Source organism: Podarcis cretensis, assembly GCF_951804945.1.
Source record: "Podarcis cretensis genome assembly, chromosome: 8".
In the NCBI taxonomy this organism is placed as follows: domain Eukaryota; kingdom Metazoa; phylum Chordata; class Lepidosauria; order Squamata; family Lacertidae; genus Podarcis; species Podarcis cretensis.
Window position 1 is genome coordinate 91,661,035 of NC_137177.1, and position 25,138 is coordinate 91,686,172.

The 25,138-nt window shown below is 45.5% G+C and overlaps 1 protein-coding gene across 1 annotated transcript in view; it reads left to right on the forward strand.

Moving 5' to 3' along the window:
• Nucleotides 1-25,138, forward strand: part of FER1L5 (fer-1 like family member 5) — a 96,266-nt gene that overhangs the window by 51,431 nt on the left and 19,697 nt on the right. Inside the window, exons 27-47 of the mRNA XM_079988658.1 lie at nucleotides 561-692; nucleotides 1,486-1,649; nucleotides 3,386-3,500; nucleotides 4,719-4,821; nucleotides 4,935-5,098; nucleotides 6,500-6,673; nucleotides 7,486-7,630; nucleotides 10,022-10,099; nucleotides 11,042-11,223; nucleotides 12,892-13,053; nucleotides 14,209-14,307; nucleotides 14,646-14,807; nucleotides 15,722-15,887; nucleotides 17,179-17,204; nucleotides 18,395-18,454; nucleotides 19,119-19,229; nucleotides 20,218-20,340; nucleotides 20,960-21,115; nucleotides 21,281-21,372; nucleotides 22,441-22,611; nucleotides 23,258-23,406. Coding sequence (XP_079844784.1) covers nucleotides 561-692; nucleotides 1,486-1,649; nucleotides 3,386-3,500; nucleotides 4,719-4,821; nucleotides 4,935-5,098; nucleotides 6,500-6,673; nucleotides 7,486-7,630; nucleotides 10,022-10,099; nucleotides 11,042-11,223; nucleotides 12,892-13,053; nucleotides 14,209-14,307; nucleotides 14,646-14,807; nucleotides 15,722-15,887; nucleotides 17,179-17,204; nucleotides 18,395-18,454; nucleotides 19,119-19,229; nucleotides 20,218-20,340; nucleotides 20,960-21,115; nucleotides 21,281-21,372; nucleotides 22,441-22,611; nucleotides 23,258-23,406 — 2,734 coding nt within the window. The remainder of the gene's footprint in view (nucleotides 1-560; nucleotides 693-1,485; nucleotides 1,650-3,385; nucleotides 3,501-4,718; nucleotides 4,822-4,934; nucleotides 5,099-6,499; nucleotides 6,674-7,485; nucleotides 7,631-10,021; nucleotides 10,100-11,041; nucleotides 11,224-12,891; nucleotides 13,054-14,208; nucleotides 14,308-14,645; nucleotides 14,808-15,721; nucleotides 15,888-17,178; nucleotides 17,205-18,394; nucleotides 18,455-19,118; nucleotides 19,230-20,217; nucleotides 20,341-20,959; nucleotides 21,116-21,280; nucleotides 21,373-22,440; nucleotides 22,612-23,257; nucleotides 23,407-25,138) is intronic.

A 25,138-nucleotide genomic window follows, 5' to 3' on the forward strand; every position in this document is an offset into this window, starting at 1 on the left:
TTTTCCTCTTCCCTCCTCTTTCCTTTTTTCTTTTCTGCTGTGTCTATTAGATTGTAAGCTTGCAGGCTCAAATTGTTTTGTTTTTACTGGTCTTACAATAGCCATTCTAGGAGTCCTTTTTGTCTGGAAAGCAGAGCACAAATGCTTTAAATAAAATTAAAATAACAAATAGAAAGATATATGAAGCTTGGCTCATTTGTTTGCCAATTCTCTTAGCAAAAACCATAGGAATTAAAGCTATTGGGGTCACCCAGGAGGCACCGTACCCACAAGCATCTCATGCCCTCCCCTCCAAGTCTGCCCAAGGGAGCTGCTGGCGCTCCTCTAGCCCTGCCTGTTGTGCTTTCTTTCCTCCTTACATTACTGCCCTTGTGTCACAGGAACCGGCTTCATCAGCCAAAAAGGACTCTTCATATGGCTCCACATTATTGGATGCCCACCTAAGCATCACCTAAGCCTGGTAGACCTTCATCTAGCCATTGTGTCCACTGTTATGTCTGCAGTCCTGATGGTGGTGGAAGGAATGCATATGCATAACTCTTTTCCTTTCTATCCCACAGAGTGCACAAAACCAAGGGAAGGCGGCTCCCATTCCTGTTGTGCTGCGGGTGCGAATGTGGCTTGGAGAGCTGGCTGATAGTGCAGAGTTCTTGAAATGTTGTGAAGGGAGAATCCTTATCTACGCTGAGACGGTGAGAGACAAGCCAGGCAGCTGCATGGGAAGGGTCCAGTTTCAACCTGATTCCAGGAGACACCTCCTCACTGAGCCACAGTGCTTACCGAGTGACCTTGGGGTAGTTACTATCTCCTAGCATAACCTTTCCTCACAGGTTTATGCTGGGGGCCGTATGGGAATGGTGGAGGCACTGTTGGAAATGCAGTCATAAGGATCATTCCGTTCATAATTTCAAGGTTAATTTTGTCAATGTCAGCTAGCCAAGAGGGAAACAGGTGGAGGTGTTGCTTAACAAGCAAAGAGGGTGGCATGACATCACTGAGGCATCATGTGCTTTGATTGGCTGTGTAATTCTGAGAGAATTTTTTCTGTATGTTTGGTTGAATGCCTCCATGATATGTACAAAGCCTGAAGTAAAAAAGACATAACCTCTCTGTTGCTTTCTCCCTAGACTCCTTTCTCATAGAGTATTTTTGTTCAGTTTGCTCACCAGCATGTTTTTAAGACTGTAGGAAGCTGTCAAACTTTTGGACCATCTGGCTCATGGCTGCCTACACTGGGTAGCAGTGACTTTCCATGGTCTCAGACTGGGGACCTTCCCAGCCGTACCTGGAGATACCAGGGACTTGTACCCAGGACCTTCTTCTGCATGCAAAGCAAGTGCTCTACCCCTGAGCAATGCCCCCCTTCCTCCAGACCTCTCTCTCTGGACTATGCTTGGGCCATTTAATTGGCTGTGCTGATAGACACCATGCGTGCTGCCCTGAGGGGGATGAAAATAACCATGGTTCTAACTCTCATGCTTGCAGTATGAAAATCAAAAGAAGACCCACGGAATATGGGGGACCAGGGACCTGATGCAGCACCCCGCCTTTTCAGATGTCACTGGGAAGGTCAGCCTTCCCAAAGAAAAGTTCCAACCGCCTGTGGGATGGCAGTGGGATGGCGAGTGGGTCGTGGAGCCCCAGAGAAGGTGAGTGTGCACATAATAATTTCAAGATTACTTACAAGGTTCTTCTTTTCTAAATGCCACACTTTACTAGAGAAAATGTCAAAATAGCTTTCAGTAGAATCTAAAGTGCAAATGACAGCCTAAAACAAAGCAGGGGGAACTCAGTAACCAACAATCCATCAGATGGGGGAGTGGGAGACAGAATGTTAAAACAGGGTGTTTAAAAAGAGGAATTTAAAGACCTTTCTGTTAACGCTGGCATTTGATGGTTGATAGATACTGGCCATGACAACCTTGACATTAGCAACTGTGAGGGCATGCTGTTGCTTTTAAATGTTTTTCAGTTGTTTTTGAATGCTTTAAATGTGCTTTTGTTTTTTATTTTAAACTGAGATGTTTTAACATTTAGATGTTTGCCACGCTGGGCTGCTTTGAGAGGAAGGGCAGGAAACATCTGATGACTAAGGTTGCAGACACATGATCTGGAATTATTCGCGCTTGTCCTCAGCATTCTGCTTTCAATCTAAATTGTGATTCTGGACCCTGCCCTCCACAAGGGCGGGGGGGCTGTTGGATGCCCCCTTCTTTGGGTTGGGTTATCCAGGCCTTTTTATCACTGCACATGCCCCAGGTGAATGAAGAAGAAAGTAATAGTTGGTGGACACCCATCCACAATGCTTAATAAAACACAGTAACTGTCTGTGAGGGGAGGTTATTGATTTTGTTTGTTATTATGGTATGTATTTTTCTGTTTTTATATGGTTATGCACCACCCCAATCTCCACACAGCGTGAAATTCCAGGGGTTCCAGGCACTTCCCCAGGGTTTGTGTTTCCATTTGGAAATGAAGCACAGCAGAGACTGTGGTGTCTTTGTGATATATGGTTTATTTACACATATAAACAACCTGAGCCTACTGTGGAGGGGTTCAGAGCATTGCCACTCCAAAAGGGTCTTTCTTCTCCCATAGGCCCAATCCTGAATTCCAACAGAAATCAAACAAGCTCCAAAACATGGCTCTGACCCTCTCTCCAGAGAAACTTATGATTGTAAACTGCTCTGTAATCTTCAGATGAAGGACAGTACAGTGGTACCTCGGGTTAAGTACTTAATTCGTTCAGGAGGTCCATCCTTAACCTGAAACTGTTCTTAACCTGAAGCACCACTTTAGCTAATGGGGCCTCCTGCTGCTGCCGCGCCACTGGAGCACGATTTCTGTTCTCATCCTGAAGCAAAGTTCTTAACCTGAAGCACTATTTCTGGGTTAGCGGAGTCTGTAACCTGAAGCGTATGTAACCTGAAGCGTATGTAACCCGAGGTACCACTGTATAGAAATTTAATAAATAGTAATGATAATAATTTTATTTGGGTAGGTGTGGATACACCCACCCCAAAGCCAGGACCACCGACTTCTGTTTTCAAATAGGCCCACAGCAGGGCAAAGGAGAATCAGTCTGCAATTAGCTTTCATTTTCAGAATGAAACCAGTTTCTCAAGGATCACTTTTCAAGGGCAAAGAATATGCAACAGATCTCAGTGACGCATGGACTACATACTGGGGAAAAGCACTCGGTCTCCATTGATTCTAAAATAGAATGTGTCTACACAGATTACGTAGATACAAACTTTGTTTATTCCTTTTGCAATGTATTCATGTGGTTCACCCTGCTGGGGCCCTTGGGTCACTAAACAGTATGTAAATAAACCACACCATACCAAAAACATACCAGACCTTTGCCCCTTCTGCATCTGACCAGGCTCTTGCTGGACAAAGAGACAAACCACACCGAAGTGCTAGAGGAAGTGTATGAGAACCAGATCCGGCAACCTGGGCGTCGATGGAGACCGGCCCCAGTCCCCTATAGCAATGCTGTGAGTGAGGGGAGACACAGACAGCTTCAGCCTGGGACTGAGGGCAGACCCTCTGAGGCTTGGACATCCTGGGGAGATGCCAGTGGTTTTCAAACTTACCTTTGGAAGATGCTCTCCCCGTAGATTTCCCCCCCCCCCCCCGTCAGAACCTGCCATATCCAAAATGGGGGGAAACTTCCGAAAGAAGGAGACCCCCCACCCCCACAGAACATTCCTTGAGACTGCAAGGCACACATACTATAGCACCCCATTCCTGGGATCATGCAGGGCCAGCTCCAGAACCATTGCTGCCAGTGCCACCCCCAAGCCCAAGGATATGTCTCTGCCACCCTCCAACTCCAAGGACTTCATTGTATAAGACCCTAGAAGACTGGGTCCTCCTTGGCTCCTTCGCAGTAGGAGATTACGGGGGACAGGTGGGCCCCTTTAAGTAGGGCAGCCTCTTGCAGCACAGATGGTGCTAGCAATTAGACTACACCTGCTGCTGCCTTTACAAATGGGCTCAGGTTGTCCCTTGCTAGAGCTTTGTGTTTCCCAGAGCACAGCTGGAACCCTGCCTTGTGTCCAGCATGAACCTCACCTTGTCCTACACCCTGGGTGAGTCTTGCCACACTACTGAGCAGGATACCGCTATACCACGGGAACACACACACCACCATCACTCCTAAATTTCATATCCTCCTGAGGCTGGGGGTCAATAATCTGAAAAAAGACTCAGGGACCAACAGTGTGGTGCCCAGGAATGCGATGGCACCCTTGTGGTCTTCCCCTGGTGCCCCAAAGCCTCCAAGCACCACCACTGCCCCTTTAGCCATTAGATGGAGAAGATGAATATCTTTTCCTCCCTTGAAAAATGCTTAGGAAGTTTCTCTTTCAGCTTTATGTGCTTTTAAAGTCTCAGGTTAATTCTGCCTTAACCAACTTTTACCCAGATCCCTTGGGAAAGTGAAGTGTGTGCATGCAGGTGTACACTGACTCTCTTTCTGTCTCTTGAGGGAGGGACTGAGCAAGGGGAAAGAAGAGAGCTGGTTAGTGAGGGCAGGGGTGCTGTGGCACTCACTTGAATATTCTAACATGCCCTCAAGCCTAAAAAGGTTGGCTTTCAATAGTACCTCAAAACCCTCTCCTGCACTGGAGCCCCCAAGATTTGCAATGCCCTGCACATTTTAAATATTGCTGCTTAGACACCCATTTTGCCCCCTGCCCTCTCTGTTTTAGAGTGGTTCCCCTGCCCCTCCAAAGGAAGAGATTTTGTGCCCCCAAGGCTGGCTCTTTGCGGAAGACTGGAAAGTGGAGGAGAATCGTGCTGTGGACGATGCTGGCAAGTTTTCCATTTGTGTTTGTCTTGGCCCTGGAGCCACTCCTGAGAACAATGACTGTATATCTTCTGGGGTCATTGCCTGGAGCCTCATGAGAATACATTTCCTCCCTTAGGTTGGGAGTATGGTGTTGCTCTCCCACCCGCTGAGTTCCCCCGTTCTTGGAATGCAGCTGAGAAGACCTACCACACCCACCGCCGGCGGCGCTGGCTCAGGAAACGCTGCCGGAACCTGGCCAGCGAGAACCAAGAAGGAAAAATGGCCGCCTTCCTTCGGCTGGTAACTGGCAGTGGTGCTCACAGCTGTTGTGCCCAAGGGCTTGTTCAGAGAATGTCAGGGATTAAAAGTCAGCCATAAATGCAGAGCAAACTCTTGAGGCCAGGACTTTTATGGGGACCAGGTGGACAGGGATTGGCACCCCCTGGGGGGGGGGTGCCAACTGACAGGACACTCAGGCAGGCTGGTAGTGCAGCTTAGACACGGCCCACAAAACAATAACAACAATAAAATATAATACTTCATGGAAAGGGTACAAAATGATTATTAAAATTACTGGCACAGAGATAAGGGACATAAAAAGGCATTCAAGAGGTGCCTGCTAGTAAAAAGGGAGGGTGGTTGCTGTCCAGCCTCATATAACCAACATAATTAATCCATGAAGGGATTAAGACCATAGAGTACGCTGTCCTGCTAGGAAGGGTTACCAAACTATTTGTTATCACTCTTCTTCCTCCATGTTAACCCTACTATAGGGACCTCTGCAGGCGAGCAGCCTGATAAAGCAGCGAAGACTCTCCTGTTTGTTAGAAGTTTATTTAAAAGAAAGAAAGAAAGAAACACATTCAGAGCAGGACAGCCAGCCATGATCTCATTAGTTGCTCCAGTCCGAGTCATCGTCCTGCCCTCTCCAACAGGAGGAACACCAAAATCCCGCCTTCCTTCTCTTCCCCCTCCTTCATTCTCTAACCTACATTTTCTAACCCACAAGTTCTTGGACTCTTGGTTTGAATGCAATCCCCCTCCGAAGATCCAGCCTGAGAGGAAGTCTTATTTGATGGTTGCCTGGCAATGTCTTGGTCAGAATCCAACTCCTCCTCTTCCTCCTGGGAACTAAACGCTCCTTCCCTGGAAATGAGGAGGGGCCCTGGGCTGCTTTCTCAGAAATCAGACAGACAACTCTCAGCTACAGAGTTAACCTCTTCCTCACTCAGCTCATCTTCCGAGGCTGACTCTCTCAGTGTGCTCGGGGGGGGGGGGGGCAGCCACATTCCTGATACCTACCAGTAAGGAGGTCTAAACTGGATGCTCCAAACTTAGATCATGTGGCCTTAATAATTCCCACATATGAAGTAACAGTGTAGTTAAGTAAAACAACTAAGAACCACAAAAACAAAACATACATGAAGCCTCAAAATATATCGCAATGACAATGAAATGCAATGTAACATTGTGTGCGTCAGAATTGTAGTAACACACATGGCTGTCTAAACTGGGGCCCCAAATCAAATCACAATCTTCATTGTTACTGTTAATGATCAGCATTGAAGTGAACCCCCATAAAACCTTCAAGTCCATCCAGGGGGTCTCAAATGGCCTTGATACCAGGATCATATGTGGTGACCTAATCACTATCTTTTCTCCAGCTCACTTCAAGCCTCTCTTTCCATCTATTTCCTGCAGCACTCCGAGTTAAGGCTGAAAGAAGAGACTTGGGAATATGCCCCACTCCATGGCTGGAGGTTCCATCTGCAGCGGCATCCCAGCGACATCTTTCGCCGGCGATGCTGGCACAGGAAGCTCATCCCGATGTCGCCCAGCGGTGTGGCCTCCATTTTTCTCTTGGAGGGTTCACTGGTAAGAAAAGGCAGGTGCCTTCTGCCTCAGCTGTGGCACAGCTGGCAAGTGATTCAGAGGACACAAAGTCAGTCTTTTGGGTTTCAAAGGACTCGTCCAAGTAATTTCTAGGCACAGTTTCATGATGTGTAGGCAAGGGTCTGAGCAGGGGTTTTTTTGTCCTACCGCTTTCGCCAGGGAAACATGCTATTTATAGCTGAATCGGACCAAATGTCAAACGGGTTTTCCATGGATTGACATTTGTTCCAATTCCACAGGTGAGCCCTAAATTGAATCGACTGCTGGAGAGAGACAGAAATGGTTCAATAGCAGCATCACCAATTCTATCCTCAGTGCATCCATGACAGAAGCTTCCATTCATTTCAGTAAAATTCAACAGAGAAGTCTTGGGATAAGTCACAGTGTGACTCAAGCAGAGTTAAGCTGAAATATCTAGAAGTGTTTTTGAATTTCTTCTTTTTCCACCCTTGTAGAAAAAGATTTGCATTTTTTCTGAATATTCTCTACTGCTTTTTGTGTGGCCACCATTTCTCAACAAGCACACACACACACACGAAGGTAAACAAATTTTCCCGTCATCAGGGGGTTGGGTTTCAGGGTTCTCCTCCCCCCCACACACACACATACCATGACTAGCAAAACTGGAATAAATTTGGCAAAATAGCTAAAAGGCAATGTTTAAAAATGCAAAATAAAAGAAATTGTGCTCCTGTGCTTTATTTGCGTGATTTGTATGGGTAGCAGGGTTTTTTTTAAAAGTGTACACTTATGGCATTTTTTTTTATTAAAAAAAATATGTCATCTCTTTTCAGGGTGTGGAAATTGAAAGCCAATGGAAAAATAAGAAAATTGAGATAGGAAAGAAAGAAGAAAAGAAAGATGAGAAAGAGCCAGAAAAAGCTCCCTCTCAAACCCTCCTGAAGAAGAACACCCCACTTATCTTCTGCATGTTCAAGAGTGAGTAGTCTGTGTTAACAGGCCTTAGCAGCTTGGGTGAATGAGAATGACTTACAGTTTCTGGAGTTCGAAGGCTTTATTCATGCAGGAACTATTTACCTGATGAGTGGATATAAGAGAGAAACAGCAGACATATTTTATGGAGAGAAGAACAAACATCTTTTAGGGTTGGAGTTAAATTAGACATAGAGGTTTACAAACACTGTTGGCTAAATAGCTACACACAAAGTGCCCTCTTGTAGTTTAAAGTAATTCATGCATTAACTACAAACTCAAGAGAAGGAAATGCATATGCTTTTCTCCAATAGTTTGTCCAAATAAGAGCACATGGAAAAAGAAGGCTGTCCTACTGCACATAAAATAACAAGTAAATATAAGGCTGTGTGGAGATAAACTTTCGAACCAAAGCATGTTTTAAGAAGAGCGTGGAATGTATAAGAGCTTTGGAATGACGCAGTTAAAAATGCCGTCGCCATATTGGGAAGTTCTGTCGGAGGACTTAAGTCTGAGAGGAGAAATAGAGAAATAGAGCTGTTTTTATATTGTGGGTGAAACTCTTCAGTGGGACTTAAGAGCGACAGTTTTGTGAGATTAATGATGGAAAGAGCGATGTTATCTATGAAGGCGGTGATATATGGAAACCATCTCGATTTGAGGATTGGAAGAACGGAAAAATTCACACAGGATTATTACTGGTGTTTATCGGCTTAAGGAGACTATCAGAAGAGATCATAAAGAAAAAAGAGAAAATATATGAACAAGATGTGATGTGGAAACAGCAAGATAAGACTGGATAGAATTATGAACTCTGGATTGATTTGGACTGATTTGGACATTAACGCAGTAGCAAGAAGATGATCAGAATCCCCCTTCAGATCTTGAAATATGGGTCCCCCCAACAAAATTTAAAATTTGGCTTTGTAATTCGGAATTTATGTGATGTGATTTAATTTGATTTGATTGGCTGGTTAATAAAAATTATTTTAAAAAATAATAATAATAACAAGTAAATATCAGATTCCATGACAGATACAATGGTCAAGAAACAGAATCAAGTGGAAAGAAAAGTGACAGAAAAGAAACCACTGGTAGCCCTGATTGACCCCACATTGATTCCTGAACTCCAGAAATTTTCCCAAATGTGATAATTAATTCTTTCGCAAATAGTGCATTCAAAGCTTACATGGAGCAGTCATAAATCTATAGAATACGTGCCATGGTTTCTATGTATGCCACCTTGAACTCCTTGGAGGAAAGGTGGAATATAAACGGAAGTAAAAAAATTAATAAAACATGAATTTAGGAACTGTAAAATGATGAGCCAGGCTTGGGCTTTAGGGGTATCCAAGACAAAGGACTGTTATCCAGAGACAGATTTAAAGCAGCACATCTGGTTCTACCACACTAGGCGCTGAGCCTAGAGGGTGACACAGGGCTCGCAAGTACAACATAGTGAATTGAGCAGAACGGAGGGCGAGAGGAGGGCAGTGCTGAACTTTGGGCTCACATAGGGCACTGCTGAAATACGAAAGGCCAAAGTCTGCCCCTGCTGTTACCCCTCCCAGATGTTCTCCCCTTTCTCCAGGACTTGGCCGAACTGCTGGATCACCTCCAGCTGTGACACTTGGCTGTTCTGTGCCTGCCAAGAGCAAATGCAAAACCAGTTTGCTAAACCAATTTTGATGTATCTAAAATCTATGCAAGTTCCATTGACATGAATTGAAGGCTGATCTTCTGATGGATCAAAATGCCTAGAGTGTCCTTGTTTGTGCCACTTTTTGGATATTTTATCCCTGTTCTGTTTTTTGTTTTCAGTGGTCACTCAGCATTCCACAGCCACTGAGCATGCTCAGCACTTATTGGGCTGTATTGAGGCAGACGCATTCATAGGGGGGTGGTTGTATTTTGAAAGATTCTTTTCTATTTCTGTAAACCTTGGGGTTCTCCCAAGCATTCTGGGACATAACTCATCCCCTGAGATGGAATGATATTGTGGACAAGGAGACTCTCTAACAGAGCAAGTAGGGAGTTTGCAGAGAATTCGGACAAAAACAAAAGCAGGAGCAGAAATTGCTGGTGTTTGCAAATTCATCCCATGTCTGGAACGGTGCTCCCCACTCCACCATTTGCAGTGCATTTCCTTTGCATTGAAATGAATGGGGTGGAATAACATAATGACAACATAACTTGTGCAATTTATTTAATCAATTACATAAGCTCACCACAACGGACAGTGAGGTTTTTGGTGGAAGATGAGCAGCGGCTTGCTATGAATACAGAGCGAAATGGAAAAACTTTGCCTTCCTACATCTCTGTTTGCAAGTCTGGGTGGTATATTGTAGCCAAACTAAAAGGAAAGTGCAGTTCTTTTTTCTTCCTTCCTCCTTTCAGATCCTGTCTATTTCCAGTTGCGCTGCTACATCTACCAGGCAAGAGACCTAGTTGGAACTAGTGCTAAGAGTTCTGCAGGTAGGTGCAATGGAAATAAGTAACTGCATTGCAGGGGTTGGACTAGATAACCCCTGGGGTCCCTTGCTACTCTACCATTCTATGATTCCAAGTCCTCTGCCCTCCCATGCCCTCTATCATTCACTCCTCCCTGTCCTCATCTCTTTCCTCACAAGAGCCCATTTCCCCAGAGGCACCCAAATGCCTGTGTTACGCTTTGAATTTAGGAGGGGCAGAATCTTGGTGTCCCCTCCCAAGGTAATTATTATTTTTCTGGAGCTCAGGTCAGGGCAAAAAAGCTGTGTTGCAAGAGATCCAGTATTGGATCTCCTGCCCTCTCACTCACCTCACAGAGTGTTTGTTGTGGGGGAGGAAGGGAAAGGAGAATGTTAGCCACTTTGAGACTCCTTAAAGGGAGTGAAAGGTGGGATATCAAATCCAAACTCCTCCTCTTCATCTTTGTCTTCTTATCCTCAAATCATGCTCAGACTGGATCAGGGCAACAGTACTGTTTTTTTAAAAGCCATTTCCCCATCTAACATCCCCCCACACACACACACACCCTCCCAATGTTGCTTTTAGCTCCACTTAGGAAAAAGTACAGCTATCTGTAGATCATTCCTCTCTCCTCTCCCTCCCCATTTGCTTTAACAGCTGCTTTTGCAGGGGGGGATTTAGAGCAGGAAAGTGGCCTGGGGGAAAGAGTTGATGCTTACAGCACAGTACAACTGGGCCAATCCAATGGTGGGTTGGGAGTGCAAATGTTGAGAATTCTCTGTTGGAGATCCCTAGACTCACCCACCTTAAAACTAGAGTTCCCAGAATTCCCAAGAAAGAGGGGGGGGGTGAATGGCTATTCATCCATTTTAAGCTTATAGCGTAGTGTTATCTTGGAAAACATGTAGGTGATATTTGACTCTGTATCAGTAATTCCTCCATCTCCTGTTATTTCCTCTCTGCTAGATCCTTTGGCCCACGTTTCCTTCCTTCACATGAGCCAACATACCCAGACCATCTCTGGCACGCTGCACCCCTGTTGGGACCAGACCCTTATCTTTGAAAACATCTTGATCTATGGAGACCCTCGAGCAACTGAGCAAGAGCCACCTGTGGTGGCCTTGGAGGTCTTCGACTTTGACGCAAGTGTATGTGTATAGGAAGTTTCCCTACGCTGAGCCAGACCATTGGCCCGTCTAGCATGATATTATCTGTATGCTGACTGGCAGCGGCTTTCCAACACAGTCTTTCCCAACCCCACCTGGAGATGCCAGGGATTGAACCTGGGACCTTCTGCATGCAAAGCCGATGACCTAACCCTGAGATAGGCATGAGGTTCTTTTCACAGGCCCATGAAGTCAACAGAAAAAGGTGGCAAGCAAAAGGGCAACTGAAATTCAGGCTTCTCTTTTCTGGCATTATTAACCTGTGATAACAGCACCGTGGGCAGTCCAGAAGGCATTCCCGGGTGCTTTCCCTCCAGCCTTTTATCTTGAGTAACAACTCAAGAGCCCTGCTATATCAAACCAAAGACCCACCTATTCAGGCATCCTGTTTCCCAGTTGATCTATCTCTAGGAAGTCCACAAGCAGGACAGGAAGGTAACAGCCCTCCTCTTTCATTTATCCCCAGTATCTGATATTAAGAGGTAGACTACCTCTGAACGTGGAGGTTCCATTTGGCTATCATTTGTAATGGTCCCTGATAAGACCCCCTCCTCCATAAATTAGTCAACTTGCAAATGTGACAAAACACCACATCTCATGGCAGTGAATTCCATGCAACATATGTCAACAAACACTTTCTTTAGTTTGGGGTGACTAATTTTTTTCCAGCCCAGGAGCCAAATTCATTCTTGGTCCACCCTCCGGGGGCCACAGGTCAGTGTAACCTTCTTGAGTAATTGTGATTTCCAAGGATGCTTTTGATAGACTTGGATTACCTTCTGCCTGTTTTATGTTTCCCTCTTAACAAAGAAATCACTCTCAGACTACTGAGTAAACAAGAAAAAGACAATGTTTACTCATATCAAAATACTTGCCAGAATTCAAGAGCTATACTGCTGAAAATAAGGCAAGCAATCCTTAAATGTTACAAATATCCATAAGTCCAGTTCAAAATGGAGATTGCTCTCTGGTAAGGATGGAGAAGAAATTTGATTTGGTTCACATTTAAAGGCAAATCTACCTAATTCGCAGCACTTCTCAACAACACACAAACAGAAACACACACACCCTTCAGAATTCACACTTCTTTGAATTTTGCAATGTAGTTCTCCCTCCATGTAACATGTACAAAAATGCATATGTTTGAGTAAAGTGTTCATAAAAATATATGTGAAAATAACATAGAAAAATGCATTATATTAGGAAACACTGCTTTGCAGAAATGTAAGTGTTAGGCAAAAATGTATACAGTTAGGAGAAATTTGCACTGAGATGCATATGAATTTTCATGAGAACTTTTTGAAAATAAAAAAATCACAAACTAATGTGGAAATGGGGAGAACTGAATGTAAGATCAGAAAAGAGAGAAACGGAAATTGATGGATTCGCCCACCCCTAGTCTCTTTTAAACTTGGCCTTCCCCATCCTGATGCCCTCCAGCTGCTTCAGACTGTAATTTCCACATAAGGGAACAACTAGATTATAACACCAAGTACAGTCTTCAGCATGTCCAACATTTCCTGTCTGTTTGCTTTCTGACCCTATACTATTGCCCACATACAGGCAGCCAAATCTACTATTGGCTTTTAACCATTCCTCTTGCACACCTAGCCTGGAAAACCTTCACCCCTTGTTCTGTGTCTCTTTCAGGGCCACTCCCATTATTTCATGGGAAGGAGCTTGTGCATCCCAAGTGTGCACCTGGATCTCAGCTCACGAAGACTACCCCGCCTCCAGAAGTATACAATCATCAAAGAACAGGAGGATTCCGGACAGCTCCTGGCTGCTTTTGAGCTTCTGTTGGACAAGAAGGTAACAAATTAAATTATGCCTTATGGCAGGTTATGCGTTAGTATCATGGACTGGTGTGATGCAGAGGAATGGTGGAACTAGCAGGAGAACTCTCAAGGGAAGAAGGCACAGAGTCTGGGCAGTGGTGGTGGGACAACAGTGAGTGGTCACTGGGAGAAGTGGGAGAAGCTTGGAAAGTGGTGTCAGAAGCTGGAGAGGTAACAGGTCTCAGTGAGCTGGGAGAGTCTGTAGCAGAGTCCAGAATCAGAGTCATAAGCTGAAGCAGGAAAGTGGGGTGAGGGAGGCCAAGAGGCAGAGATGAGTCAGGCAAAGTGTCAGGAGTCCGTCCCCCCCTTCCTGCTCCGACAAGCTCCCCTCTCCTGTGGTCTCCCAGGAACACAAGAAGCATGAAAAGGGTGGGGGAAAGGTTGACTTCATGCAGACACAGTCTCCAATTGCTTGAGAAAGGTCCTGGAGAGGAGGGAACTTAGATGGCTGTGGTAAGGCAGAGACTTTCAGGCTTGGCAACTGATCCAGGAGGCAAGATCTACCAGACATGAGCTGCTGTGCTCCTTGGGCCTGGCATTCCTCCAAATCTGTGCAGACTCTGTTCTTGCTAACAGAAAGTTCACTCCAGCTTCAACGGTGTGATTTACTGCTGGCTCACTCCTGACATTTAGGTACACCGGAATAAACCCAAATTAAGCTACAACTCCTTTAAAAAACTGGATAAAAGAGTCATGCAGTCGCAAGCAACAATTTTCTTTGAGTTTCCCAGAGGCTCTAAAGCAGCCTTCACTATCCCTGGTGCCCTCCAGATATTTTGGACTACAGCTCCCATCAGTTCTACTCCTCACAGCCACGTTCCCTGGGGATGATGGGAGTTGTAATTCAAAACATCTGGGATGTTCGAAGGAGCAACCTGCTGCCCCAGCATCATTTCAAAAGCCTTCTGCAACCAAGCGTTTCAAAGCTCCAGCACGTCTAAGCAGGGCAAAACAAATTTGTCTACTACACCCTACTCTCTAGATTTCTACTCTCCAGATTTGCTCTCAGGGGCTCATAAAGCCAATAGTTATCCTCCAGCTAAAGACTGAGGAGAAAATGTCATTCATCACTGGCTTAAAAAAAGAAAGATAGATCTCTGTTCAGCAGAGCTCTTCATCCTCTCTACAGGATGGATCCTTAGGAAAGCTTCCGCCGCCTGCATGGAAGGATGGGACATACATAATCCCTAAAGGAATCCGGCCAATCTTAAGGCTGATGGCCATTGAGGTGAGTGTAAAGCCACAAGATGATATTATTATTATTATTATTATTATTATTATTATTACCCTGCCCATCTGGCTGGGTTTCCCCAGCCACTCTGGGTGGTTTACAGCATGCATTGGGGGGGAGGGGGAAATAAAGCATCATGAATTTAAAAGATTGCACGGGGGGGGGTGTGTGTAAACTCCACAATTATCATTTAATTCTTCAAAGGTTCAGGGGAAGTAAAATGGATGGATTGGTCCAACCCTGCAGCCAACCCAGAAAGCAGAGCCTCAGGCCCTGTGGCCCCACTTTCTGCTGAGCTGTTGCTTTTGTAAATATTTATCATGATCTTCCCACAGATCCTGGCTTGGGGCCTGCGGGACATGAAGACCTACAATCTGCTGGCCATCAGCAATCCGAGTCTCATCATAGAGTGTGGAGGAGAAACGCTTCAGACACCAGTCATCAGGAATCTCCAAGAGCACTCCAATTTTCCAATCAATATCTATCTCATGAAAGTGGTGAGTGGGCCCCTAGCATATGGCAGAGACAGTTTCCAAGGGCAAATCTTAAGACTTGAGATGAAACTAACCTCTCCTCCAATCATCATCATCATCATCATCTCCACCATTTTAGAGTTTGCTAATCAGATTTTGCAATCCACATTTTCACTGTGACCTTTTGCCTCATGTCTCCTTTACTAGCTATACTTTCCCTCCAGCCTCTACGCAGGGCTGGCCCACCCATGAGGCAAGGTGAGGCGACCGCCTCAAGCAGCAGGATTCACAGGGGCAGCAAATCTGGCCTCCAAGGAATGCACTGCCCACTGCTGCCCCCATGGTGCTACCAACAGTTGCAGCGTGCTCCTTGGGGGCTGGATCTGCTGTCTCCTCAGCAGGCCCCCTATGCCACCTCCCCACCTCCACAGTAGCTTCTTAGAATCTTATAGAATTGTAGAGTTGGAAGGGACCCATGGGATCATCTAGCCAAGTCCCCTGCAATGCAGGAATATTCAGCTGTCCCATATGGCGATCTTAGTGAACAGGAGGCACTGCTGGTCTCCTCCCACCCTTGTTCCAGATGTAGATCTTCTCTCACCCTTTCTTCCCTCGTGGGAGGAGAGGGGATGCCATTTTGTGGCTTGCCTCAGGTGACAAAATGTCTTGGGCCAGCCTTGCCTCGAGCCAAACTGGTAGCGTGTGTCATCAAGAGCCACAAATGCTTATCTAAGCAAGCATCTTTAGGCCAGGCATGCTCATTTAAATAGGCATCTTTTTAGTTACTAGCTATACTGAAACCTTAGAGGTGTAATCTCTTCACTTGGACAGCATGACAGTATGTGCACAGCTGTCTTTGTCTCATCATCCCTCAAATGGATCCCCCAGGCGTTCCTCTCCTGGAAGAACCTCATGCAGCCCCTCCTGATCTCTCTTAGTACCTGCCTGTGGATGAAGATTATGCGCTTCCTATCGAACTAAAGGTGATAGACCACAGAGAGTTTGGATTTAAGCCTGTGGTGGGCCAAGCGACTGTGAGATCCATGAGCCAGTACTACTGTGACCCCTGGGAAGAAAGGAAGGCCCATAATCTCCCTGTCAGAGGTAGGCTCCACCTTACAGGAGTGAGTTCATTTCATTTTCTATGCTGCTTTTCACTCACATGAGTCACAAGGTGGCTCACAAACAATCAATGACAATAACATGATAGAACACCACCGTTATAGAATAATTAACAAATAATCAGTAAAACAAGCACCTACTATAAAATACTATTAACAAAACAACTTAAAAAAAATAAGCTAAACAGCACAGCCACAACACAGGTCATGTTATAAGATTCACAAAGCACTACAGCACTCATAATCTACAATATTGGCCACATTAACAAACTAACAACCAAAAACAAACTTAAGTGCTGCTGAGTTCCACTGCAAGAGTTTATTCTTAGGGCTGAACAGAGCTATATTCCTGGCTGCAAACATGGCGCTGGACACCCCAGTTGCCTCCAAACAGCTGCAAAGTGGCAATTGGGGGAAGAGACTGCAGAGGAGCCGCAGGGTGTGCTTAACCCTTTCCCACCTGTCACTTTGTCCCTGCAAACGTCTCCTCCTCCTTCCACCAGTTGCTTTTAGATGCAGCACAGGAAATATAGGTCTCCATGCCAGCCACACACTCTCAAGGCCACTGCAAGGGCAGAAAGAGGATAGCCTCATGTATGTCTTTGTCAGCTCCGGGGAACAGGAGTGCCTTGCCCAGTGGAGCAGAGCCACAGCAATAGCCCATAGCAGCAGTGCCACTGGCGCTTAGCAAGGTTTGGTTTGTGCCAAAGCACCGAATTGGCTCTGCCAGTGTACCTGCACAACCCTGACCTCACTGCCACCTTGTCCTTCCCAGTAAGCGGCAGCAATGCCACTTCCAGGAGGCTACTCCTGCTGCACCACTGCCCAAGTCATTACTGGGAAGGCTGGGTCTGAAGTGCCTTATGGGTTGCTTCCACATCTTTGTTGTGGGTTACCTGACCTTGCATGCCAGCTGCATGGTCTGGGAACACCAGTTGTTGCTGTAACACAGGTGTGAGGAACCTGTAGCCCTCCAGATGGTTGCTGAACTACATCTCCCATCAGCCACGGCAAGCATGGACAATGGCCAGGGATTATGGGAGTTTCAGTTCAGCAACATTGATCCCTGCCTGAGAGAACCAGGGAGCCTCATGTAAGCCTCTCTGAGCTTTCCAAAGGGTGAGCAAGCTATACTAAACTAATGGCTCTCCACCTCCTAAAAGCATTTGCAAGCAAGGTGGCGGATTTTGTTCCTGCTTGTTTCCACTGTCAAACCTTTCAAAGTTTGCTATTATTAATTCCACGTCTTCTCAATTTTTCCCTTCTCCAAACAGCCATTGCCAAGACAAAGAGAAAGAAGGTAAGTGTTGCTGCATCTCATTGTCTTGCCACTGGTTCAGTTCCTTCCTTCCTTCCTTCCTTCCTTCCTTCCTTGAAGAAGGTCTACATTTATCAGGCTCTCCACAGGCCAATGGAAAGAATGAACCTTTAAGAGTCCTGGTCTCCTCCTACGGTGGTGGGTTTCCAAGGGGTAATTAATACTTCCTTTTGAGCCATGTTTCTAGGCACAGGTGTGTGTGTGTGTGTGTGTGTGTGTGTGTGTGTGTGTGTTTCCCCAGTGCCTTCCCCCTGGAAACATGCTCTTTACTGCTGAATTGGAGCAAACAACCATCCAAATTGTTGTTTGTTCCAATTAGTGTTAAAGAGCAGATTTTCCTGAGGAAAGCAGTGGGCCAAAAAAAGTGCTTGGACACTGCAATTTATTAAAGCACAAACTTGTGCCTAGAAAGTGTGGGGTGGAAGGTAAGTGTGGGTGAGCCCTAACTTCCCATGTTCTATGTCAGTGTATTTTGGTATCTCTGAGATTCTCAAAGTATTCTTGGTTGCATGAATTTTGCAAGCATGTTCACATGGGGTGCTGGCTGGGGTTGTGTCAACTATGAGTGATCCCCCAACAGCACACCGCACATGCCTCTACAATGGATTGGTAGCAAAAGGAAAGCCTCATCCAGGGAAGCTCAGGTCTTCTTCATTCAGGGCTGGACCTACCATTAGACAGAGTGAGACACCCACCTCAGGCAGCAGATGTTTGAGGACAGGGAGTGGTGGGCTGCAAACCCCCAAGGATTGTGCTGGCTCGGAAGCTCTGCGGAGTAGCCTACACATTTGTGTTGTGTGCATGCCCCAAAGCATAGATCCTACACCTTCCTGCTCAGTTCTCATTCAGCCACCATAGCAGGTGGAATGGAGCAAATTCTTTCTAGGTCCTTCATCCAAGCAGGTTAAGCTATTGCCAAACTTACCGTTTTTCCTTACCTTCCTTTCCCTTTTTCTCTCTTTTTAAGGCTTCTGTCTTTTGGTTTTGCATTTCACTTCCATAGGTTTAGCCACTTTTCAGGCCACAGCCTATGGCACAGATGCTGCCATGTAAGTAGTGGTAGCCAAAAAAGCCCAGCCTCCCAGGGAAGAGAGAAACTATGGGGTTCCCTGGAAGGAGGAAAGGTCGGGTGGCTGTTGGGCTTGTGAGAGTTATTCTGCTGCTTCTTGCAGGAGCTGGGCAAAGCCTACAAGGCCTGGTTCTGGAAAAGGCCCTTTAGGAAAGAAGAGAAGGTAAGTCATGATGCCATCAATGCTAAGGGCCAGTGTGGTGTAGTGGTTAAGAGTGGTAGTCTCATAATCTGGGGAACCGGGTTCACTTCCCTGCTCCTCCACATGCAGCTGCTGGGTGACCTTGGGCCAGTTACACTTCTCTGAAGTCTCTCAGCCCCACTCACCTCACAGAGGGTTTGTTGTGGGGGAGGAAAGGAAAGGAGAATGTTAGCCACTTTGAGACTTCTTCGGGTAGTGATAAAGCAGGATATCAAATCCAAACTCTTCTTCTTCTACTACTTCTTGATCGCGGGTGCTGCATCCGTACAGATCTGGAGGCTCCCAAGGCACTTCCCTGCTTGATTTCTTGTTGATTATGGAGGGGGGGTAATCAAAACAAAGACTGGTGATTATTCAGATGGAGGGGGCGTAGAAGGATCCTTCATAAAACCCACAAGCTCCACCCCTCTGACTTCTTCCAATTTTAGTAAAAAACCTGTGTAGTCTTCTAGAAACAGTAGCTGAGGGAGCATCGCAAAATGTTTGGGCTATAATACTGCCTCCTATAATCTGAACATGTTCTACAGATCAGATCCCACAAGTCAAGTTTGGATCCGAACGAATGTTGTTTTGTTCTGAGAACATGTGATGCGGAGGTGAACTGAATTTCCTTCTCCCCATATAGGAGATGGAAGAAGAGGAAGAGGAGGTGGACTGGTGGAGCAAGTACTACGTGACTATGGGAGATCTGTCAAAGAGTGGACATTACCTGGAGAAGGGCTTTGATAGTTTGAAGGTGCCTGTGCTGTGGGGGGAGGGGTAGCAGTCCAAGCAGAAGGCAAGGCAGAACGGCAGGTTTCCTCAACTAACATCTGTCCCCAAATTTATGTTTGTAGAGATAATGCAGGGATCTAGTTGTTGTTTTTTAGGGTTATTAAAGTGAAAAGGATTGTGAAGAACTCCAAAAGGATCTCTCCAAACTGAATGAATGGGCAGCAAAATGGCAAACGCTGCCATTCTGTGTAAACAAGAGTGAATGATGCACATAGGGATCATTAAGGAAGGAATTGAAAAGAAAACTGCCAATATCATGATGCCATCATGCAAATCTATGATGGAACCACACTTGGAGTACAGTGTACAGTCCTGGATGCCTCAACTCAAAATGGATATTGTTGAGTTGGAAAATATTTAGAAAAGGGCAACAAAATACCCATTTGTGTCTTTTTAGTATATAAAATTGTGGGTGCTGGGGAGAAAGTGGTTAGAGAAAGTGGCTATTTCCCCCTCTCTCATAATACGAGAACTCAGGGATGTTGAAGGAAGCTGAAAGTTGAAAGATTCAGGATAGACAAATGAATGTATTTCTTCACACATTGCATAGTTAAACTATGAAGTTCACTCCCACAAGAGGCAGCGATGGCCACCAATCTGGATGGATTTAAAAGATGGCGGAGGGGGCTATCAATGGCTACTAGCTATGATGGCTGTGTTCTGCCTCTACAGTCAGAGGCAGAATCCCAGTTGCTTCTGAATACCAGTTGCTGGACCTCGTGTGGGATGCTCTTGTGCTGGCGGGTTTCCCACAGGCTTCTGGCTGGCCACTGTGAGAACAGGCTGCTGGGCCTGACCCAGAAGGCTCCTTTCATTCTGATGTTCTTAAATGTAAGAAAATGAATTTAACTCAATGCCTGGGGAAAGATGGCTGAAGCACTGAGCAGGTGCACACGCTGTAGGGGGCCCAGCCAAGGTACTAAGCCAACGTCTGTGTCTCCTTCTCCCAGATGTATAGCTGTGAACTGGAAGAAGTGCCTGAATTCCATGGCCTACAGGATTTCTGCCAGACCTTTCAGCTGCACCGAGGGCTGGTGAAAGATGACGACCCCAGAGTGGGGGGTCAGTTCAAGGTGAGGGCCTGCCCCAAGTGGCCCTGCTTTCTAGCCATCTATAAAAATCCACAAAAATTCCACCCTGGAGACTGTTTTCAGGAGACTGACTTCCCACTCTGCTTCAGGTGTATATTAAACAACATATAGTCTTCAGAAGCAGAGTTGCCAAGTTTTGCATGTGGGTTTCATCCCCAGGAGTAGCCTGACTAGCCAGTGTTGCAGCAAAAGCAGCACAGCGTCTTTGGCGCCTTAAAGACTAACAAATTGTCGTGGCGTACACTTTCATGGACTAGAGTCCAGTTTTATTTGTGCAAGGCTTCTTGGTCTCTTGGCATCTGCATGAGAAGCAGGAAATCAGCAGGGGAGAGATTATGGCAGCTTCGAGGAACAAAAAGCTGTATTCTTGAAGCCTTTCCAGGCAGTAGCGGCTGGGGGGGGGGTGTAGGTGGGGCTGCATTGCTCTCCCAGCTTGCCAACACCTTACACCCCTTGCTAAGAGCAGGACGCTCAGCATGAAACAGGCACAGCAGCACAGAGCAATGGGCAGCCAGGAGAACAATGTGGCCTTGCCAGCCGCTACTTCTGGGGTGGGGGCAGTGGAGCTGGTAACTAAATGAAACAGTGCTTTCTCTGGCAGGGACTTTTCCGGATCTATCCTTTACCAGAAGATCCCAATGTCCCACCCCCTCCACGCCAATTCCAGGAACTTCCCGACAACGTCTGCGAGTCATGTCTGGTCCGGATTTACATCATCCGAGCCTTTAACCTAGAACCAAAGGACAACAATGGTCTGGTAATCACAACAGCTGTGTTCTTTTGCCTGCCTGCGGTTCTCGCTTCCTGCTCTGAGCTTCCCTGTGTTATGTGATAGGAGGCTTCCTCTACAGTAGGTGTGGCTGGGCCCCGTTTGAGGGTCTGGTCCTCCTGACATCCTGCATTGAACTGTGTCCCCTTACAGTGTGACCCCTACATCAAAATCAAGGTCGGGAAGAAAAAGGTTGGAGAGAGGGAGGAGTATGTTCCCAACACTCTGGAGCCCGTCTTTGGGAGGTAGGTCTGGCACACTTCTCCCTCAGAGACTCTGCCTGCTAAGGCTAATCTCTTTGTGCACATCCTGCGGATGCTGTCGCCACCTCTGGTACAGGGCGGGGCAGGAAGCTACTGGGATAGGAGAGGGTTGTTAAGACACAGGTGCATCCCTACCATGACTTATCCTTGGAATGTACAGAGCATAACAAGCGTTCAGAGGTGGGACGGGAAAAGGATTATTTCCTCTCCTCTTTTCCGTTTTTTTATATATAATTTTTATTAAATTTTCTGTTTTACAATTTTAAATACTCATTTAAATATTCTTAAAATATCAACGACTTCTCTTCTTCTTTTATGGTTCATTTTGCATATTATAAATCCCTACATATTTTAAAAATAAAGGGACCCCTGACCATTAGGTCCAGTCATGGACGGCTCTGGGGTTTGCGGCGCCCATCTTGATTTATTGGCTGAGGGAGCCGGTGTACAGCTTCCGGGTCATGTGGCCAGCATGACTAAGCCGCTTCTGGCGAGCCAGAGCAGCACGCAGGAATGCCATTTACCTTCCCGCCAGAGCGGTATCTATTTATCTACTTGCAGTTTGAAGTGCTTTCAAACTGCTAGGTTGGCAGGAACAGGGACCAAGCAACGGGAGCCCACCCCATCGCAGGGATTTGAACCGATGACCTTCTGATCAGCAAGTCCTAGGCGCTGTGGTTTAACCCACAACGCCACCCGCGTCCCTACATATTTTACATAAACTATAAACCATTCAATATTCCATTATTACATCCATCAAAACTTATTTACACTGTTGAATTTATCTTAATGCTGCCAACGTTTTCAAAGTGTACATAATTCCCCCCATCTATTCAATAAATATTTTCAAATCTTCTCTAAATGTATGTTCTTCTTGTTCTCTTATTCTGTGTTAGGTCTACAAGCTGCACATATTCCATCAGCTTATGCTTTCCATTTTTCTTTAGTTGGGACCTCGCTCATTTTCTATTTTTGAGCTAACAAAACGCGGGCCGCAGTAGTGGCATACATACCTATTTATTCCTCTACTCTTTTCCTTGACCGCCACAGGATGTTTGAGATTATGTGCAACATCCCAACAGAAAAGGAATTGAAGATCTCATTCTATGACTTTGACATGTTTTCCCCTGATGATGTAATTGGAGACACCACCATTGACCTGGAGGACCGGATCCTGTCCCGCTATGGAGCCAACTGTGGCCTTCCACAGTCCTACTGCGTGTAAGTAGCAATGAGCATAGGTGCTAAGCAGGTGCCTTTTGGACTCATACAGGCAGCTGCTTCAGATGGGCTCATTGTCAGAGCTCATGGTTTTGCTGCAAGAGCTGGGAGCAGCCAGTTCAAGGGGGCAGCCCCACAGAGATGCCTTCCCCAACAGCAGTGCCATTGCCACATCCCCTGGCAGGGCAGGAGCACCAGGCTTAACTAATGAACTGCCAGTGGTCATTTCATAAGCTACATATCAATGTTTCATCAACAAAACACTCGGTTTTTAGGTCACGTTTGTCTTCTCTCTGTGATCCACAATATAACTGCTCTGGAGCTCCAGAAATATTTCCACTATGTGTTCATCTTACCGTTTTAGCAAGCAATATTAATATTAGCTTAACAAGTTCCTTCTCTTTAAAGTCTCTATTTACTTTTCCAGAGATAGGAATGAAGTAGGTGAAATGAAAATGAACAATTAGCTAATCTTTCTACCCAACAGAGCAGAAAAATCATTGCCCTTTAGCATTTTTTTAGGGCATTAAACCAGTTCATGAAATAAAGATTTTCTGCAGTCTAGGAGAAACTACATCCCTCAGGTAGCCCCCCCCCCCCTCCTGCAGATGCCGCTTGACCTCCTGATCACTCCTTTCCCACACAGATGTGGCCCCACCCAGTGGCGAGACCAGCTTCTTCCAAGCCAGCTCTTGGAGAATTATGCTCGGACCAAGAACATACCTCAGCCGGATATAAGTGAAGATGGCAGCAGAGCCACTTTCCGAAGCAAGATTTATCAGCTGTCTGACTTTGGTAAGTACTTCAAAATATTCCCACGGAGCAAGAGAGAAGGAGGCTTGAGCTGTTCTGAAGGTTGAGCCAGAGGTCAGCACCAGCCATTGGTATCACTAAGCACCTGCTAAAAGGGAGCCCACTGCCAATCCTTAGAAGCTCTGGCTTGCTGTTCCTCCTCCTCCTCCTTGTTGCTTCCTGCTCACCTGTCCTCTCTGGGTGTGAGAGCAATGGTTCGGCACATATTTAATGCTAAAGGAAGATTAATTAAACTATAGTTCGTTAAGCTATGCCTTAGCATTATGTGTGCACCCTGCCCAATGACTTCACAAAATGGATTGTTTATTGCCAACAAAGCATGATCTGAAGCCATGGATATTTGGTGGCTTTCAGCCCATGGTTTGTTTTATTTATAGCTTGGTATTATGTGTGAACCCAGCACCTGTCCTTAACCATGGTTTGTCTGACATTCACCAAGCAGCAAATTATTATTATTATTATTAACATTTGTATACTACTATATACCCACAGGCCTCAGAGTGGTTACAACATAAAATCACAATAAATAAACAAGCAAACAAAGATAATAATGATGATGATAATAGTAATAATAATAATAATAATTGTCAGAGCTGCCCGAGGTCCCAGCTCACAAAGGACCAACGCCAGTTCGTTGTTATATACAAAAGTCTTTATTGAAGTTCAGTTTCGATTTCAAAGCCGCGGCGCGCAGCTCTACGTCTCAAACTCTAGACCGCTGAAGCTCCGTCTGAATCTCCTCCCCCCAGACACCAGTTTAAGACTCTAGCCTTGCTCCACCTCTTCCTTTGCTCTTTCCTCCTCTGGGTCCGCCTGTCCGCTGGGGTCTTGCCCTTTCTAGACTCTTCTGACGCTGAGTCCCCTGAGTCTTCCCCCTCCCTCCGGCGGGCTTTATTTTTATTTTATTTTTTTTAATAAATATTTATTAGCATTTCAATAATACACATAGACACACACACACAAAAAAAGAAGAAATAACAAAAAATACAAAATTTAGAAAAAAAAAGAACAATTAAAAACAAATGAGATTTCAATTGCTTATTTTCATATAACTTCTTTCTTAGACCTCCTCTCCCCTCCCCTTCTTGTATTCCAGTTCAAATTATTAATCCTGCAAATCCTTATTACTTAATTCTCAACCTTAAACTTAATGATTTTAACATACTGTAATTTTACCTTTCCTCATTCTTCCATTAAATTATTATTGCATTCCTCATTTTCATTTCATTTTAACCATTTTATACAACCAATTTTAACTTATCTAATCTTAAACATCTTATGCATCATTTCTTATTCTTTAACATATTTCTTAAAGTCAATATTTCCCTTCCATGGCTTTCCCAACTTCCATACAAATATCAAAACAAATTAAAACAAAGTAATTAGTAATTCTGTACCCTTTGGATTATCAAACTCCAACCCCCCTTTCCCGGTTTGGTCCCCAATAAATGTTCAATCAATACTGTTTAACCTGGAGATCTCACGTCCGAGGCTCTCAAGTCGTCCTCAGTTCCTCTCTGCCGGCCTCTTGGATAGTCCTTTAGGTTAAGCCCCAAGGCTCGAAGGGGCTCTGACCCAACAAGATCCATGATTTTTCCAATTGGCCCTCCATATTTAAAATTAATGCTAATGAGGTGCTCCACTCTCGAATTTGCAGTTTCCAACTCAGTCCAAACTTTCCGCCTCAAATTTTTATTCTCCTTTATTGTCTGCA